This window comes from Lithobates pipiens, unplaced genomic scaffold (assembly GCF_037356315.1).
Source record: "Lithobates pipiens isolate NorthernLeopardFrog02 unplaced genomic scaffold, aLitPip1_a1.2 Scaffold_27, whole genome shotgun sequence".
NCBI lineage: Eukaryota > Metazoa > Chordata > Amphibia > Anura > Ranidae > Lithobates > Lithobates pipiens.
In genome coordinates this window covers 137830890-137851592 of record NW_027507788.1, presented here as the reverse complement: position 1 = coordinate 137851592, position 20703 = coordinate 137830890, and the positions used below count along the sequence as shown (strand labels likewise).

Genomic DNA, 20703 nt, shown 5'->3' with positions numbered 1-20703 from the left:
CTGCTCCTCCATTGACACAGCACAGTGCATGCATTCACCCTAGGACAGGAAGTTTGTTACTGGCAGGATTACTAGGTGAAGATAAAGGAAACAAATGCAGCCGCCACTGGTAAGCTGCAATATACATTACGTAGACTCAATGTCTATGCTGCTGCTCCAGGTGGGTCCGCCAGACTTCCACCTCCAGTGTATTCTAGTGCATGCACAGCTCATCTAGCCATGTGGAACAAATACAAGAGAATCCAAAGGGCTGCACACTTGATAACTGTATCCACTTTATTGATAATCTTTAAAATGCCAGATACAGCAACACTAGACACCATAGAAGCAAGGAAACACAGTAAATGTGTTTCACACTATTAGCACTTATTTACGACTTACAGAACACAGGAGAGACCACTCTATAAAAAGCTGAATCCTCAGCACAATCATTAGCCAGCAGCTGTGACTGATTCCTTCTGACTCCACCTCCTTTGCATAATTTGTGCGCAAACTACATATGTACAAATACAACTTGAACTTAACCTAAAAAAGTTAAATCTGAATGTGTCAAAAAGAATCAATAGATCCAGTAGCACGGTAGCTCTTTTTAAACAGTGGTCTTTTCAGTGTTCTGTAAGTCATGAATAAGCGCTATCAGCACGAAATGCATTGAATGTGTTTTCTTGCTAGCACGGCGCCTACTGTTGCTGTGTATGGCATTTTAAAGATTATCAATAAAGTAGATGCCGTTTTTGAGGGTGCAGCCCTTTGGGTACTGTTGTATTTGCATTACATTTTTGTTTCTGGGTTTAGATACACTTTTTTTTTTTTTTTTAACAAAGAATTTTTATTTATGTTTCAAACAAAAAAAGAAAAAAACAGAAAACAGACATGCGTCAGCAAGGTACATACATAGTTTTAAGTAGACAGATAATCAAATGTATCACATATAAGCACAGATAGTTCTTAGCAATGTGTAGAGTCACTCATCATTGCAGCATAGAATGTAAAACCTCCCCGAGACCTCCCCCCACCACACAAAAAACCACATGAATTACAAAAAAAAAAAGGGAAAACCCCCCCCCCTCCCCCCACCCTCCACTCCCCCTAGCCTAAGCAATAGTCAAATGCTTCGCCTCAACCCATGCCGCCCAAATCTTCCCAAATTTCCCAGGGCAGTTCCTGCCCAGATATGTAAGTTTGTAGAGCGGTAAAGCCGCGTTCACCAGGGACTGCCACATTTGTTTAGTAGGAGGGAGAGGTTGATTCCATTGCAGTAGTATGGCTTTCCTCGCATAGAGTGTAGTGTAAAAAATAAACAGTTTCTTCCCCCAGGAGATATCCAGAAAATCACAGATACCCAGCAGGAGAGGTATCGGGCTAAGTGGAATCGTAAGCTCCCCCACTGCATTAATATCGGCCAGGACCCCTCTCCAAAATCCCACTACCCCAGGGCAGGACCAAACCATGTGGAAAAAGTCAGCATCTTCTTCTTTGCATCTGGGGCAGGTAGTCGATCGGTCAGGGTAAATCCTTGCCAGGCGTGCCGGTGAAAAATATACCCGGTGGAGGAACTTCAATTGTATAAACCTGTCCCTTGCAGAAATCGCAAGGGTCAGGTATTGCTGTAAACCCTCCTCCCAGTCCTCCTCAGTAAGCTCCGGAATGTCACCTTGCCAGAGCTCAAACAAATGGGAGATCCTAGTCTCCTCCGATACGGTCAGCGCGGCATACACCATGGACAGTGTGCGCGTCCCTCCCCCCTCAGGACCCAGCGCCTCCTCCACCGCCGACACCCCAAGAGTCGCTCTAGATGGGAATTGAGAACGGAAGGCGTGTCGCAACTGCAGGAATCTGAAAAACATATGGTTCGGGAGGTCCCTGGCCTGTTTAATAGCATCGAAGGAGAGTAGCTGCCCCTGGGACACTATGTCCCCCAGTGTTGTAACTCCATGCCTGGCCCAAACAATCGGATCCGGGATGGATTGAAAGTGGGGCAGGCGGGGGTTCCCCCAAAGGGGAGTCCCCGGGGCCCACACCCCTGCGCCCACCAACCTTTTGTTCACCAGATCCCATATTTTAAGCGTCGTACGCATCGGGAGGGTTATCCCAGGGTTAGATCGCGGTCCCCTATAGATCAGGTTCCTGAGTTCCGCATAAGAGCCCAACAACGCCGCCTCCAACGAGGACGCAGGGTTGACCGGGCCCTCGGAGAGCCACCACCTGACAGTCACTAGGACTGCCGCCCAGTAGTATTTCAGAAAACAGGGCAGTGCCAGACCGCCCCTCACAAGGGGCCGTTGGAGGGTTGTTTTAGCTATTCTAGGGGGCCTACCATTCCAGACGAAGGACGAAACAATGCCATCTAATTTCTTAAAAAATCTAAGCGGGATGTGGACTGGGGTCTGACGGAAGAGATAGGTAAACCGAGGAAGGACCGACATTTTAATTAAATTGACCCGTCCCACTGGCGAAAGCGGCAAGGACCTCCACCCAGTACACCTCTGGGTCAACTGGGTAACCACCGGACTCAGGTTAAGGGTAATAAATTGTTTCAAGTCTCTGTGTATTTCCACCCCAAGATATTTAAATTGAGAAACCCTCTGCAGTTGCCCATCTACTCGGGAACCACCCTCACCATCATGTAGTGGGAATAGAATTGATTTCGCCCAGTTTATACGGATACCCGAGAACTGTCCAAACCGGTCTATATGCGACAATGCCGCCTGTAGGGAGGCTCCGTCGTCCTTGAGATACAACAGGGTATCATCAGCGTATAACGAAACTTTTTCCTGCAAAGGACCCCGGACAATACCCCGAACCTCAGGAGAGGAGCGGAGAATAGCCGCCATAGGTTCAATTGCCAGTGCAAAAAGCCCCGGGGACAGTGGGCACCCCTGCCTGGTTCCCCTATGGAGGGGAAAGAGCGGGGAGAGGACCGCACCCGTACGCACTCTGGCCGTGGGAGCTCTGTACACCGCCTTGACCCAGGAGATAAAGGCTGGACCGAATCCAAATCTATGGAGGACTGCCCACAAATAGTCCCACTCCACAGAATCAAAGGCCTTCTCCGCGTCTAGGGAGACCACAACCTCCTCCCCACATTTTGCATCCCCCGAGGCCAAAACAGTAAAGAGCCTGCGAATATTAATATCTGTCCCCTTCCCTGGCATAAAGCCAGACTGATCCTCATGGATCAAGGTAAGTATAACCTCGTTCAGTCGCCTGGCAAGGATTTTGGTCAGCACTTTCGCGTCCGAGTTGAGTAGGGAAATGGGTCGGTATGACGAGCACAACTGGGGGTCCTTCCCAGGTTTAGGGATCACCACTATGATGGCTTGTGCCATGGATGGAGGAAGTTCCCCCTCCCGAAGGGACACGGTGAGCATATCATGCATTCTAACTGACATCTCCTCTAGATAATACTTATAAAATTCCGGGGGTATCCCATCCTCCCCAGGGGTCTTCCCCGTCTGCATGGACCCCAGCGCCACCCGGACTTCCGCCAGAGTGATCGGGGAGTCCAGACCGTCCCTGGCCTCAGAGGTAAGGGCAGGGAGTGTCACCCCCTCTAAAAAAGCACTTAACTCCTGCGCTGAGTATTGCACCCTAGATGAATAAAGGGCGGAGTAGAACTCTGCAAAGCAAGCGTTGATGGCAAGGGGATCCGTCACCATTGTCCCAGCCCTATTCTGTATTCGAGGGATAGTGGAGATTGGGGCCTGCTCCCTCGAGATCCAGGCCAACAATCTCCCCGTCTTTTCGCCCTGTTCAAAAATCCTCTGCGTCTGAGCCAGTTGACGTTTGCTTGTTTTAGCCACCCTAAGGAGCACCACCTCTCTATACGCTACTTTCATATCCTGAGCCGTGAGCGGGTTACCCGTGAGGGTGAACCGGGTCTCCAGTTCCTGGGCCCTGGCCTCTGCCTCCTCTACCGTGATCTTATCATTCCTGCGCTCCCGACCAATGGAGGAGATGTAGCACCCCCTCATATAGGCCTTGAAGGCATCCCAGACCATCCCCCCAGAAGCCGTGCCAACATTTGAGGCCCAAAATCCCCGGATTTCACCACCCATCTCAAAGGCAATGGTGGGATGCTCAATCCAGTACCTAGACAAACGCCATAGTCTATCCCTCTGAGGGGTAGAGGTTTGCAATGTACACAGCAGTGGGGAGTGGTCAGAGATGCCCCGAGGAAGTAACTCTATTCCAAGGACCCTGGGAAGCATGGGGGCACCAGCATAGACTAGGTCAATACGGGAGAGTGTGTTGTGGGAGGAGGAATGGCACGTAAACTGGCGATCTGATGGGTGTTTCCACCTCCAGACATCCTCCAGCCCAAACACCTGTGCCCAGCGAGAAACTGGAGAGTCTGTGGCCCGGTCAGGCGTCAACCTATCCAGGGAAGGGTTAGGAGGAATATTAAAGTCCCCTGCTATAACCACATTGTCAGTCTGGAATTGGGCTATCAGGGCAGTCAGTTTATGTAGTAGAGACAGATCCGCAGGAGGAGGCATATAAAGACCCACCAGCACCATTTCTATCATGTCTATTGTGGCATGGACCAGTACGTATCTCCCGTCCTTATCTGTGACAATATCAAGAGGCTCAAAATTAAGGGACCTATGGATAAGGACGCTAACCCCCCGGGCATAGCCGGAGTATGTGGCATGATAGTGGTATCCCACCCAGGGCCTCTTCAATCCCATAATCCTTCCCCCCACTAGGTGCGTCTCCTGAAGAATACAGATATGCGGAGCATATTTTTTCATGTAGTCAAAAACAAGAGAGCGTTTAATCTTCTGGTTAAGCCCCCTAACGTTCCAGGAGAGGATCTTCAACGGAGCCATAATCTGGAAGGGCAGGGGGGACCAACGGATACGACCACCCGGCCAGGGTCGGGGCACAAATATCTCATCTTAAGTAATGCAATGATATACCTTGTACATTCATTATAGTAGCGCTGTCTATACCAGAAAACATGAAAGCATGTAACAAAAAGACAACAAAAAAAACAGAAAAAAAACCAGAACTCCCCTCCCTTCCCACCCCACACCCCAGAAAAACAGCCCCAGGGTGTTTGAGAACCCAAACCAAACATAATCAAACCCATTTAAAGGAGAAATCTCCCGTGGGGGCGGTGCGTATCAACCAGCACACCTAGGACAGAGTCTCCTGCGCAGAGTAGACAACTCCAGCGCAGCCGCTTCCTGGAGGCAAAGGAAAAGAAAAAACAAGACAAAAGGGAACAAATCGTAATGCATGTGGCGCCTCAGATGGAAGTGCAAGATTCTCTTGGAATGTTCCAAGGGCCCATTCTTAGTAGCAACTCATCCAACAGGACGACAACATCGGAGTAGCGGGGTCCAGCATCAACAGTACAGTGTATTCACATCCAGAAGTAATCACGCAAACCCCCCCGGGTATAAACTAGGGAGGGGGGTAGGGCCCTAAGGCCCGTTAGACAGAAATATGAAGACATGAACCCGTAGACCCCCCCTAAGGAGCATCAGAATATCAGGTCGGCTCCTCGCCCCCTGCCCAAAACCAGTAGTGAAAAGGAGAGGAGCACTCCGACCTGCCCTCCAAGTTCCGAGATGGAGGGACAGAGCTGGGGGGGGGGGGGGGAAATCCGATCCACGTGACACTGGGCAAAACTTGTGATGCTTGTGGACCCCAGTCGGGTAATCACCATCAAAAAATTATCTCTGCTGGGGAAGGGAATCAATCCATCTGGAGGCCTCACTCGGGGCGGTAAAGAAACGAACGGATTCTCCGTCAATCACTCTGAGTTTCGCGGGGAACATCATGTTGTACTTGAGACCTTTGGTGCGCAGCTGGGCCTTGACTTGGTCGAATGTCCTGCGTTGCCTCTGCGTCTCCACAGAATAATCAGGAAAGAGCATTAATTTAGCATTTTCAAAGCGCAGGTCCCCCACCTTCCTCGCCTCCCGAAGAGCCAGATCTCTGTCTCTAAAGTTCAAAAGGCGGAAAATAAACGTGCGTGGCGGGGCGCCCGGTGGGCCACGAACCGACGGCATTCTGTGCGCTCGTTCCACGACAAAATGAGGGGAGAACTCAGCGAGCGGGAGAAGTGTACGTAGCAAACGTTCGGTAAAGGCTTCGGTGTCACGGCCCTCCGACCCCTCCGGGAGGCCCACCAACCTCAGGTTGTTCCTCCTATTCCTGTTCTCGTGGTCCTCGGCCCTGGATTCTAGCGCCTTCACCCGCACCTGCAGGGTACGGAGGGAGGCATCATGGTCGCGGGTAACATCTTCCACGTCTCCAACCCTCCGCTCCACCTCGGCAAGCCGCTCCCGGTGTTTATCCATATCTCGCCGGATAAGCCCCATGTCGAGCTGTATCTGCTCTATCTTAGTGGTTAGGGTAGTCTGGCAACCAGTGATCGCTTGCATAAGAGCTTGAAATTGATCATCACCCATCGGTGGCGTGTCGGCGTGGTCCGTTTGAGACGCCATGTTGGTGTAGGCCTGCCCGCGTGCCGCGCGGGTCTGTAGCGGAGTTCCCGGCGGGGTTCCCGGGACCGTGTGCTTCTTCCTATGGGAACCGGAGCTACCCCTGCGCATCCCCGAGCCTCACCACCGCTTCACCGGCCCACGGGGAGAGATATATGTCCCTAAATGCCGGATAAATAGCCTGCCAGGTGCGGAGCTCTCTGCAAACACGTCCTAGCTGGTTGCCATCTTGGCCACGCCCCTCCGGGTTTAGATACACTTTAATCTTTGATTGCTTCATTTAAAGCCCAATTTCAGACTTTTTTTGTCATGGATAAAGTCGGGGAAGCATGGCAACCTTTGTTTCCTCTTCACAAAATATCGCCCCACTTCCTGTTCCATCAGACAATCTAGACCTGGACAAGATAAGAGAGAATGTCTGCCCAACAGACATTCTCTCAGACTTTCTGTCTGTGTCTTTGTTAGAGGGCTGACAAAGGTTGTAGCCCTTCCACACTGAATGCAAAACTAAGAAAAAAAAATGTTTTGGCTGGAGTTGGGCCTTAAAGTGGAAGCGAACCCATCAATTTACCAGTTTCAAAAAACAGTTACATTTCCAGCACATGCCGGGAATGTAACTGCTACATTGGCTGTGCTCTTAACCAAACTGTCAAACCATCCAACGGCTGGTGTCATAACTGATCACACGTGCAGCATTATTGCAGTTGAAGGTTAAACAGAGGCCAAGATGGCAGCTTCCTTGGCTAAAAATGATAGGAGGGTTTGCTTCCACTTTAGATCATGAACATAACCTTATGTTAACTTTTACTCCTAAAATTAATCCTTAACTGTTTGCTGACCAGCCGCCACAGTTGCACTGAGGCGACATGGCTCGGCTGCGCGAATCTCCGTTATGTTACATCACTTCTTTTTGTTGGCCACTAGGGACACGTGCGTTGTGTGTTTTCAGTTTGAACACACACTAGGGAACACAATTAACCCCTTTATCGCCCCCTAGTGTAAACCCCTTCCCTGCCAGTGAAATTTTTACAGTAATCAATGCATTTTTATTGCACTGATCGCTGTATAAATGCCAATGGTCCCAAAAATGCATCAAAATTGTGGACATGTCAGCCATAATGTCGCAGTCCTGATAAAAGTTGCAGTCCCCATAAAAATCTCAGATCGCCACCATAACTAGTAAAAAACAAATTAATAATAAAAATGGCATAAATTATCCCCTATTTTGTAGATGCTATAACTTCTGCACAAACCAATCAATATACGCTTATTGTGATTTTTTTTACCAAAAATATGTAGAAAAATACATATCGGCCTAAAGTGAGGAAAAAATGTTTTATTTTTATATATTTCTGAGGGATATTTATTATAGCAAAAAGTAAAAAATATTGCGTTTTTTTTTTCAAAATCTGCGCCCTTTTTTTGTTTATAGTGCAAAAATAAAAACCGCAGAGGTGATCAAATACCACCAAAGGAAAGCTCTATTTGTGGGAAAAAAAGGGCATCAATTTTGTTTGGGGGTAATGTTGCACGACCGTGCAATTGTCAGTTAAAGCAACGCAGTGCCGGTTCACAAAAAGTGCTCTGGTCAGGAAGGGGGTAAAATCTTCTGGGGCTGAAGTGGTTAAGCAAAGGTGGGCAAAGTTTTACAGCCTGCTTTCCTTAGAAAGCAGCCACAGTCTGTCTAGAAAAATCTGTCCTCTGCCAGCATGCTGTAGAGACTCTGTGTTATGAATAAGTGATCTCTCTGATAAGGTCTGGCAAGCCCCTAGTGACTCAGAGGTAAAGCTCCCCAATAAACCAGGATTGTAAGCTTTGCTAATTACAGAGCTATTGGTCTGACTCAGCAAGGGCCATGTCTGACCTGACTACTGCTTCCATAAAGAGAGCAAGGGTCCTTTTCTGCAGCATGCTGGCAGGAAATAGACTTTCACCATAGGCTGTGCTTGCTTTTTTGGGAAACCAAAATGTATGACTGCACACCTTTTGTTTTGTTTTTGAAAATTCAATTTGGCCTTTATCCTTGCAGAGTCCTTATCGTATTCTTATGGCAATTAGTATTTTGACATAATCAGCAGGAAAGGAGCAGCACAAATTGTAATTTTTTATTTAATTACAAAAGTGTGCTTATCCTTTTTCAAGGAGATAAGGAATGATGTGTCTAGGTCAGATGTACAACTCAACATAATTTGGTTGACTTGCTCTACGTAGAAAAATTTGAAAAGAATCTCACCTATAATCCTCAATGAAATTAATTTGCTCTGCCATCATGTTTAGATTTAGCTCAACTTCCTTCCAGAAAGACAGCTCTGCCAAATTCTGGGCCACCGATTCCACTTCCCTCCTGGTGTTCCGAACAATGACTAGGAAATCTGTGCGCTTCGAAAAGATCTCCTCCAGCTGAGTCAGGTCACTCTTCACTACAGAGCTAAGAAGCTGCACTGTGTCTGAGATCTGTGGGACCAAAGATTAACATTGAAAGACAAAGCACCACTCGTATTGTGCAAAAATGAATACTCATCTCATGAACCAAAGGGAATCTCATTTATTGCATGTATCCATTTATAACTGAAAATCACTTTAAGTCATTTTTCAATGATTTTCACTTTTCATTGTACCATATTTTAATGATTATATTTAATGCGTAGATAAACATGTTTCTACCAGACAGCACAAGGGTGACCATAAACCACATGATAAAAGCAAGCTCTTGATTTTGAGCATTGCCTCTGACAATCAGTCTGTTTGTAATCCAGTAGGAGGCAAAACAAGCATTTGTGATAGAGGGAGGTGCTTTTTTATCTCACAGATGTTCCAAATGGCAAATCTCCCTAAAAGCAAGCCAGCAACTCTCAGCATCAGTTGACTAATGCTTTTGGTTCTCGCACTCTGTTCATGTTAGGGTAGGATGATAGTTCACAGAAAGAATTAGTCTGCGTATATCTCTGAAAATCTGTGGACTTTTGGAATACTAAAGGATATGTTCACCTTTAAGAAAAAAATGCACAAGTTTTTTCAGGAAAATAATGTGCATTTATTATTTGTTTCCTGCAAATCATTGCATTTGCGATCAATGAATTGTGATGCAATGCTAGGCTCCTGCAGACACTTCCTCCAGCTTTCATATTTAATATATTCAGAACTGGAAATGATGTAGAATTGTAGACCATTTCCCAAGCCTCTAGTAGCAGATATGCCACCTTTTCTGAGTAATACACAACATACCATCAATGTGTTGAAAGGGGTACACTATAAAGAGGATTACAGTGGTGTGAAAAAGTGTTTGCCCCCTTCCTCATTTCCTGTTGCTTTGCATGTTTGTCACACTTAAGTGTTTTGGAACATCAAACCAATTTAAACAATAGTCAAGGACAACACAATTAAACACAAAATGCAATTTGTAAATGAAGATGTTTATTATTAAAGGTGAAAAAAAATCCAAACCATCATGGCCCTGTGTGAAAAAGTGATTGCCCCCTAAACCTAATAACTGGTTGGGCCACCCTTAGCAGCAACAACTGCAACCAAGAGTTTGCGATAACGTGCAATGAGGCTTTTACAGCGTCCTGGAGGAATTTTGGCCCACTCATCTTTGCAGAATTGTCCTAATTCAGTTACATTAGAGGGTTTTCGAGCATGAACGGCCTTTTTAAGGTCATACCACAACATCTCAATAGGATTCAGGTCAGGACTTTGGCTAGGCCACTCCAAAGTCTTCATTTTGTTTTTCTTCAGCCATTCGGTGGTGGACTTGCTGGTGTGTTTAGGATCATTGTCCTGCTGCAGAACCCAAGTTCGTTTCAGCTTGAGTACACGAACAGATGGTCGGACATTCTCCTTCAGGATCTCTTGGTAGACAGCAGAATTCATAGTTCCTTTTATCATGGCAAGTCTTCCAGGTCCTGAAGCAGCAAAACAGCCCCAGACCATCACACTACCACCACCATATTTTACTGTTGGTATAATGTTCTTTTTATGAAATGCAGTGTTTCTTCTACGCCAGATATACTTGGACACACCTTCCAAAGAGTTCCACTTTTGTCTCATCGGTCCACAGAATGTTGTCCCAAAAGTCTTGGGGACCATCAAGATGTGTTGTGGAGAAATTGAGACGAGCTTTGATGTTCTTTTTGCTCAGCAGTGGTTTTCTCCTTGGAACTCTGCCATGCAGGCCATTTTTGCCCAGTCTTTTCCTGATGGTGGAGGCATGAATGCTGACCTTAACTGAGGCAAGTGAGGCCTGCAGTTCCTTGGACGTTGTTGTGGGGTCTTTTGTGACCTCTTGGATGAGTCGTCGCTGCACTCTTGGGGTAATTTTGGGCGGCCGGCCACTCCTGGGAAGGTTCACCACTGTTCCATGTCTTCGCCATTTGTGGATAATGGCTCTCACTGTGGTTCGCTGGATTCCCAAAGCTTTGGAAATGGCTTTATAACCCTTTCCAGACTGATAGATCTCAATTACTTTCTTTCTCAATTGTTCCTGAATTTCTTTGGGTCTCGGCATGATGTGTAGCTTTTAAGGATCTTCTGGTGGACCTTACTGTGTCAAGCAGCTCCTATTTAAGTGATGCCTTGATTGTGAACAGGTGTGGCAATAATCAGGCCTGGGTGTGGCTAGAGAAATTGAACTCAGGTGTGGACAACCACAGTTATAGTATGTTTTAACAAGGGGGGCAATCACTTTTTCACACAGGGCCATGATGGTTTGGATTTTTTTCACCTTTAATAATAAACACCTTCATTTACAAATTGCATTTTGTGTTTACTTGTGTTGTCCTTGACTATTGTTTAAATTGGTTTGATGTTCCGAAACACTTAAGTGTGACAAGCATGCAAAGGAACAGGAAATGAGGAAGGGGCAAATACTTTTTCACACCACTGTATATCTTTGTAACTGCTGATGTTTCATCTTTTCGTATCCAATGAACAGGAATTTCAATCAGTTTAGTATTATTTAGAGGAGTTCCAGGCTCTCTCAAAAGAGTACAAAAGCAAATTATTTTGTGGGTCCTTGAATTTGCCATGCATCACAACAAGTTTGAGATGAGATATTTAAGACAAAAAATAGTGTAGCGCTTCTATAAAGTGGATGTGTAATCACATGAGGGAAATCAAAATGCAATCACAAAAAAGCAAATAAATTAGTGGTCACATAGGAAAGTCCGTAATCACATGGAGAAAGTCCATATACAATCACAAATAAATGAAATCCTCCGTGATGTGACTGGTGCACAAAGAAAGTGAGAAAGCTTCTTCAAAAGGGGATAGGGGTTTTTACTGGTCAGGTACAACCCGATATGTCAGCTTGTCTGCAGATATCAATAAAGTAGATGGGGTACTCTTACCGAATATGATGGACTCACACGGTCTTACGACGGTTGAGTCAGGAATGCTTAGGGTCCTGACCTAGGACCAGTAGTTCTTTGTCCAATTCGGAAGTGACTCGATTGGCAATTACAACCCCAAGCAGGGGGTGGGGGATTTTGTAGAATTTAAACCAAAAAAGAAAGCTCCACATGGTCAGAAAATCTTAACCGACAGGTTTATTTAAAAAGTCAAATAATTAAATAAAAATTATGACTTGGTGATCACAAATGAACAAAATAAAAGCAATGTGGGGTGCCAAAAAGCAGGCCCGACGCGTTTCGACATAGAGTGTCTTCAACAGGGGCATGATGGAACCCACCACATTTCTAACAAATTTATGAAGTTTCTGAGGTAGGTCCGCCCCCTTTTTAGGCGGACTTACCTCAGAAACTTCATAAATTTGTTAGAAATGTGGTGGGTTCCATCATGCCCCTGTTTCTTTTTTGGTTTAAATTCTACAAAATCCCCCACCCCCTGCTTGGGGTTGTAATTGCCAATCGAGTCACTTCCGAATTGGACAAAGAACTACTCCGGAGATTCCTCTGGGAGACGCCCCCTACGGTCTACAGTCGTTTGGAGTCTTCTTAACATCTGGACGGACCCTTACCAACCTACCACCTGGTCCTAGGTCAGGACCCTAAGCATTCCTGACTCAACCGTCGTAAGACCGTGTGAGTCCATCATATTCGGTAAGAGTACCCCATCTACTTTATTGATATCTGCAGACAAGCTGACATATCGGGTTGTACCTGACCAGTAAAAACCCCTATCCCCTTTTGAAGAAGCTTTCTCACTTTCTTTGTGCACCAGTCACATCACGGAGGATTTCATTTAGTTGTGATTGTATATGGACTTTCTCCATGTGATTACGGACTTTCCTATGTGACCACTAATTTATTTGCTTTTTTGTGATTGCATTTTGATTTCCCTCATGTGATTACACATCCACTTTATAGAAGCGCTACAATATTTTTTGTCTTAAATTGTTTAACCTTGTTTGTTTGAAGTGTTGGCAGCTGTTTTTTGCTAGTTTTTTGCTAGTTAGGTATAGCACAGTGTTTTCCCCCTCTTTTGAGATGAGATATTACCTTCAAGGTAGTGAGTGGTGTGGCAATAGGAGACAAGTATTCCCAATTATGACCAATCTTTGGCTAGGTAGGGGAATGACATCATGTATGCCAATTCAATAATACAATTGGTTCTTTGGAAGCGGTACGTAGATCACATACTTCTCTTATTGAGTGCACCCTTTAAAGTAATTAATGAAATAACTTAAAGCGGAGTTCAACTCAAAAGCTCCGCATATCAGACTCCTCCCCCATCCAGTGCCACATTTGGCACCTTTTGAGGGGGGAGCGGGTACCTGTTTTTGACAGGTACTCATCCCCTCTTTTGAGAGATCTTGCCCCGGCAAGATCACTTGGAAGTTCAGCCTCCTCCTCTTTCCCCCGATGCAAACATCGGCTGGGGTGCCGACATCGATGGAGTAAGTGTCCTAATATTACAAGTTAGCAGCTACAGTATGTGAACACCATTAAAGTCCACGGGACAAGAACATGAAAAACCAAAAGTGCTAATTTTAAAGGCTTGTATGCAAAGTATTGCCATAAAAAGTTTATGGGGACCGGGGTACTGCCCCAGGGGACATGTATCAATGCAAAAAAAAGTTTTAAAAACGTCAGTTTTTTCAGGAGCAGTGATTTTAATAATGCTTAAAGTGAAACAATAAAAATGAAATATTCCTTTAAATATCGTGCCTGGGGGCCCCCTTAGTCTGTCTGTAAAGTACTCTTTCCCATGTTGATAACAGTACCGCAGCAAAATTGCATTTCTAAAAGAAAAAATGTCATTTAAAATTGCTCACAGATGTAATTTATTGCCGGACCCCGGCAATATACATAAAAAATTATTGAAAAAACGGTGTGGGTTCCCCCAGTCCATATGAGGCCCTTCGGGTCTGGTATGGATATTTAGGGGAGCCCCACACCAAAATAAAGTAAAAATTTTGTGGTGTCCCCCCTCAAAATCCATACCAGACCCTGAGCAGGCTGCAGGAAAAGGGGGGGTGAGAGAGCGCCCCCCTCCTGAACTGTACCAGGCCACATGCCTTCAATATGGGAAGGGTGCTTTGTATTCACCCCCAAAGCACCCTGTCCCCATGTTGATGGGACAAGGGCCTCATCCCCACACCTCTACCTGGTGGTTGTGGGGGTCTGCGGGCAGGGGGCTTATCGGAATCTGGAAGCCCTCTTTAACAAGGGGGTCCCCAGATCCCAGCCCCCCTTATGTAAATGGGTATGGGGTAGATTGTACTCCTACCCATTCACCAAAAAAGGTATCAAAAAAGTAAAAATGACAGGAGACAAAAAAAAAAGTGTCCCATGATGTAAATCCATCGTCAATCACTGCGCCAATGGACCCGAAAAATAGAAAAGAAAAAAACAGGAAAAACTACGCCTCGATGGGAGGTGTCCCACCGACTGCTGTCTTTTCGTGGTGACAGCTGTCATGTGACATCAGAGGGGTCGGGGTCACCTATTAAGTGACCCACTATATAACAGCTGTCACTGATGGAGGCGTAATTTTATGTTTTTCTTCTTTTTTATCAAGACCATTGGTGCATGATTGAAGATGATTGGACATCGCGGGGCACTTTTTTTTAATAAAGGAATTGTCCAAAACTGTCTCCTGTAATTTTTTATTTGTTGACGCTTTTTTTTGGTGAATGGGTAGGGGTACATTGTACAGGATACCCATTCACATGGGGGAGGATCTGGGGGCCCCCTTGTACTCAATACCATTGTTCGGCAAACACCAGACTTTTCAAACATCCTGCCTAGCTCCCACAATGCATGTGCGCTGCACAGTGCATTCTGAGTCTTGATTCGGCAAAGCTTTGCCCAATCAGGGCACAGTGAAGGGCTGGTTGTTAAGGGGCAGGCTGGAAATTCTTAACAATTGATGAGTCATCAACTGTCAACAAGCTTTCCCACTGACAGATGAATGAAAAAGAAAAAAACATGGCTAGCAATAGAAAAAAGTGAAAAAAATATGCCGTGTGGGTCCACTCCAATCCATACCAGGCCCTTTGGGGGATTAGCGATGAGTGAGCGCCCCCCCCCCCTCTGAGTCATACCAGGCCACATGCCCTCAACATGGGGGGTGCTCTAGGGTGGGAGGCTTTGCCTTTTAACAAGGGGATGCGCAGATCGAAGCCCCCCATGTGACTGAGCATGGGGTACCATTCACCAAAAAAGTGTCAAAAATAAATAAAGACAAGAGGCAGTTTTTGACAATTCCTTTATTAACCCTTTCATGACTAAGCCTATTTTTGGCATTTGGTGTTTACAAGTTAAAATCCATATTTTTTGCTAGAAAATTACTTGGAACCCCCAAACATTATATATATTTTTGTAGCAGAGACTCTAGAGAATAAAACGGAGATTGTTGCAATATTTTATGTCACACGGTATTTGCGCAGCGGTGTTTTAAACGCAGCTTTTTTGGGAAAAGGGACACTTTCATGAATTTTAAAAAAACAAAACAGTAAAATTAGGCCAATTTTTTTGCATAAAGTGAAAGATAATGTTACGCCGAGTAAATAGATACCAAACATGTCACACTTTATAATTGCACGCACTTGTGGATTGACGACAAAGTGCGGTACCTAAAAATCTGAAAAGGGGCCGCTTTAATTTTTTTTTACGGTTACCAGGTTAGGAGGTCTAGTGCTAGAATTATTGCTCTCGCTCTGATGATCGTGGCGATACCTCACATGTGTGATTTGAACACCGTTTACATACGCGGGTGCGACTTCCGTATGCGTTTTCTTTGCTTCGCGAGCTTTTTATTTATTTTATTTATTTTAAAATGACTAAATTGTTTTAAAAAAATAAATAAAAATTGATCACTTTTATTGCTGTCACAAGGAATGTAAACATCCCTTGTGACAGTAATAGGTGGTGACAGGTACTCTTTATGGAGGGATCGGGGGTCTAAAAGACCCCCCACCCCTCCTTTTACACTTCAATGTTTTCAGATCGCCGAAAACGGCTATTCTGAATACCGTATATCTTTTTAAAACCGGCGCCATTGGCAGCCGAGTAAACGGGAAGTGACGTCATGACGTCGCTTCCATGTTTACACTGAGTTTACTATGAGGAGACTGGAACGAAGCCGATTACGGCTTTGTTCCAGTTCCTCCCCCTCCCCAGCAGCCGGAGGCCCCTCCCGTCCCCTCCCGCTCCTCCGGCATAACAGCTGAGCGGCTTGTAGCCGCATCGGTTGTTATGCCTGGATAGCCAATCGCCTGCTGAAAAGAACGGTACCGGGATGATGCCTGCAGGTGCGGGCATCATCCCCGTATACCCCCCAGAAGCCGAGTACGCACATCTGCGTACGCACGGCGGGAAGGGGTTAAACAAATAAAAAACAATGTCCCCCTGATGTAGATCCATTATCAATCACGATTCCCGCCGGACTAACTGCCAAATGCTTGCTCTGCTGTTTGACCATTCCTTAAATAGGTAAGGGGTGGGGCCACCTAGTGACATCACCTGGTGACACAGCCACATTGTGACTTCACCGATCCAGCATGCAGTGGTTGGTGCCACCAGGTGACGGCACCAGGTGGCCTGTCCCTTACCTACAGTGTTTAAGAACTGTCAAATGGTAGAGCAGGCATTTGGCAGTTCGTTTTTGTTGTGGCCAGAACTTTTTTTTCTCTTTTTTTCGGGGTTGGTGGTGCAGCGGGCCTAGTAATTGATGATCGCTCTACATCAGGGGACATCATTTTTAATTTTTTTTAAATAAAGGAATTGTCAAAAACTACCTTTTGCCTTTATTTATTTTTTACACATTTTTTGTTATTTGGGTAGGGGTAAAATGTACTCATTTACATAGGGAGGGCGCTGGGATCTGGAGGCCCCCTTGTGAGAGGTAGCTTCAAAATTCTGATAAGCCCCTGCAACCACAGCCCATGGATATCGGAAGAGACCCGTGTCCCCCTTAAAAATGGGGACAAGGTGCTTTGGGGTCACTCACACTCCCTTTCCTGACCTGCCAGGCTGCATGCTCAGATAAGTGTCTAGTATGTATTTTGGTAGGGACCCCACGCCATTTAAAAAAAAAATAGCTGTGGGGTTCCTCTTAAAATCCGAAGGATTCATAGGAAAGAGCTTTGGGTGCTGATATCATCCCACCACATGGTGTAGTTTAATGGCACATTTTGTCACAGTTGGTGGAAGTCAGATTGTTTATTACACAGAAGCACTGCAACTATTATACAATTATGGTTAATAGAATTTATATTGGTCTTTCTGTATGCTGCTCTCATAATTGCACTTTGATTACTTTTTACGTCTGCCTTTTCATTTAATACTAGTGAAGATCTATTTTATATTTTATTTTTAACAAATTGAAGGAGACAAGTCAGGTTTTGTCTTGAATTAAAAATTTGAGTGTATTATTTCAGAGACAAAAGACACAAATATTGTACATTCACTGGAGAGTATGGGAGCAGCTTGATTAGGCTGCAATTTTAGAGGGAGACTCAGGGCAGTTTTATCATGAAATAAAAATTATACTCTATTTTTTCAAAGACAGTAGCCACAAATATTGTACATTCTCTGGAGAGAGTATGTAGTGCCTGGTACACACATTCGTTTTTTTAGTTTTTTTTATTCAACCCAGCCGGCTGAACGAAAGCAAACTGGGAGGTCAGTGTACTAAGTGATGGCCCTTCGACAAAAGCAAAGAACTACACCATGTCATTACATGGCTTTACTCTCATTTAGGATCTTCGCAACGCTGGAGGAAGAAGAAGTTGTAACATCACTGGATAGTACCAAAGGCATCCAGAAAAAGAGTTGACGTTTTTTTTTTTTTTAAAGGGGCCAGAGGTGGTGTATTGAAGCGGAGGGAACAAAGGAGAGTTAGGATTTAAACATTACCATTTTCAATTGAAATCTGTGTACTGTGTAACCGGGAAGTAGGTAACATGGTTCCCCTCTGGAGGAGTTTTGCTAATGAACTTTATCCTTAGACAGCTGAAATATTTTCCTACAGTTATATATTTTGCTCACAACTCTAAAAGAAAAAACAATGACAATCTATAGTGTTGCTGACAGCAGGAAACTAGTGTCAGTAGTACAGAGTACAACCTCAACCTCCCCCCCGCAAATAGTCATGACTAGTGATAGCAGAGCATTTCTTTTGCCAAGGGCTCCTGATACAAAATGAACTAACAGAATTTTCTGCATGAATGGTTTAGTGTTTTAATGCACAGTGACAGGCAGCCCCTTAGGAAAATGGAGGATGTAGGAGCTGTGCAGCAGAGGAGGTTACTTGTAGCATTTGTTTTAGGGGGTAAAAGCCCCAGGTTTGACAAGTTTGTGGACAAAATACAGAATGTTAATGTAACAATCAAGGGGTGGCTGAAAGCAGAATCACTGGATTAAAGAGCTATAGATAGTACACATCTGGAGGAACATATTGAGATTACCGAAAACTCTCTACAGAAGCACTAAGTCTGTTATGTATTGCAAGCATTGTGGAACTTGCTTGTGATTTACTAGGAATCCTTAGTAATCTGTCAGTTCAAAAAAGCTTTATATATTTTGCTATTAATGACTTTTATAATATGTGGTAAGGCTTGATAGTATTTGTAAATGTTTTTTTTTTGTTGCTTCTATTTATTGTTTATATTTCTGTATCTACATTGGGCAGCCACATGACAGTACATGCTATGTTTCCTGCTCAGTAGTAAATTATCACAAACACCAATATAAGGGGTTGTATATTACATACACCTGACCACTGCCCATACACATATACACACACACACACCTGTATGTGACATATTCCTGACTCCTGGCCCACTCTCTAATGAAGTCCCATAAGAACGCAACACCTAAGGTGGAGTTACCAAAGGTGTCATCATGCTGCACATAGACAGAGGGTTTTACAGTCCTAGAATCACATCCCTGGCTAAATACACTGTGGCCTTGGCGGTGCCTGTTTAGGTGGTGCTGGGATCAGTGTCCACAGAGGAGAAATGACATGCTGTTTCAATATATCTGAGCTACAATTAAAGGGGCTGCGAGATTCCTGTCTGTAATGGGCTGTTGCTAAATCTGACTGGGAACCTGTCAGATCATTTCAAGAGTGATTCAGCTGGAGCAAGCAAGTGTTTATGCTGCAGGGAAGAGGAGAAGTGACTGTATATAGGTGTGTATATAGAAAGTTGTCCCTGAAGTTGGTAAAGTCAAGTAGGCATCCCATAACTTCCCATCCCTATCCAAGTTATTAACCCTCTATTAAAAACAAAACAAAAACAAAGCAACAGACTGTTCTCTGATTTGTGGGGCTTGTGAAGATTCGGTGTGCCTGACTGTACAGGAGTGGGGGATCCCTTTCACCTGCAACTCCTTCGGGGTAGGAAGAATACGAGAGTCAGGAGTCCTACCTCAATATCCCCCCTGGAAATAGCCATGACTAGTGATAGCAGAACATTTCATTTTGATTGTAGTTTTTCTTCTTCCCTGAGCTTTTACCAGTCCTCATGTGGCATGTGGTTTAACCCTGTGTATCCATCAAGCTACAGTTATGCTGGTCTTGCCCATGGATGGATGTAATCCATATACATACCAAGCACTTATAGACTTCCTATAATCAAAGGCTCTACAGGTATATGTCATGTATTGATATATAAGATATTATGAACACTATTAGTGTGAAATACTTTTGAACACTGTTTTTTTGGTGAGCATTGGTAGAACCAGCGGAGTTTAGATATCACATTTTACTAAAGGATATTCAGTTTGTGAATTTGTTCACTTTTAATATTTGTGCAATTTTTTTATGCTGTACAGTCTATTGGGGCTAATGTTTTAGCCCCATATGTGTATTTTTTTGCACATTGAAGTCATGTAAAACACATGGCATATATTGTCAAAAATATTTTTTTCAATTTAATTCTGTTTATTGCAGGGCATTTTGATATGTTATCTGTGATCTGTTCTGGTAACACCTATACCCTCTCATTTTTTGTCATGGGATCAATGGGACAGGAAATGGCATGTTATCTACAGGATTTGAATATTTTCAATGTTGACCTTTCCACTGAGCAGTATTTTTTTTAAGTTTGTTTACATTTGGTACATGTCCCTAATGCCAGTGTTCATACCCTTCTTTCAACAATGGCTTGCCCATTAGCCTTAAAAATGTTTTTTGCATCCAATAGTCTTCAGTGGGGGTTCAGTGCTAAGTTTGGGATTCGCAGACTTCCCATTGGATTCACCAAACTTGGATTAAACCAAGCCAGGACAGATTCACTCATCCCTATTCACCGCATCTCCAGGCATGTAAATGTGAACTTGACTGAACCTGATACAGTATATTACATTTTTGTTTCTATAGTCTAAAAACTTAACAAAACTTAAAAGTTCATAAAAAAAATTCAGCTTTCAATAGTTTACATATATTCATAATTTTTTCATCCAAGCTTTTTGTTTAACTCAAACTTCTTCACAAGTAGTATGAAGTTACTTTCCAACTACCTCAGTTAAGACCTTAACAAGAGTAGCAATTAATTAAAAAGAGTGTAAATCACTTGCAGGAACAGAGCTACCTTTGGATCTTTGATGTTAAAGAATTAAGAGATCAAAATAAATCCAGCTTTAAGTAATTCCTGGCTCTCAAGTATGAAAGTTCTGCCAAATCTTGGCTGGGATTATTTAAACTGCAGTCTAAGGGGGCCCATACCCAATAATGAAGAAGATAAGACCACCCAAAATGTGTATCTATTAGTAGTTATTGATCTTCCAAAAGGTAGTAATAAGAGGCAACGGCTTGTCTTTATCAGAATTAGCAAAGAATA

General features: G+C 44.3%; 1 protein-coding gene across 2 annotated transcripts in view; it reads right to left on the bottom strand.

The window, feature by feature from the left end:
• TTYH1 (tweety family member 1) overlaps positions 1–20703 on the bottom strand; it is a 279501-nt gene that overhangs the window by 69547 nt on the left and 189251 nt on the right. For both annotated transcript variants that reach the window (XM_077457547.1, XM_077457548.1), the window contains exon 4: positions 8692–8912. In XM_077457547.1, coding sequence (XP_077313673.1) covers positions 8692–8912 — 221 coding nt within the window. The remainder of the gene's footprint in view (positions 1–8691; positions 8913–20703) is intronic.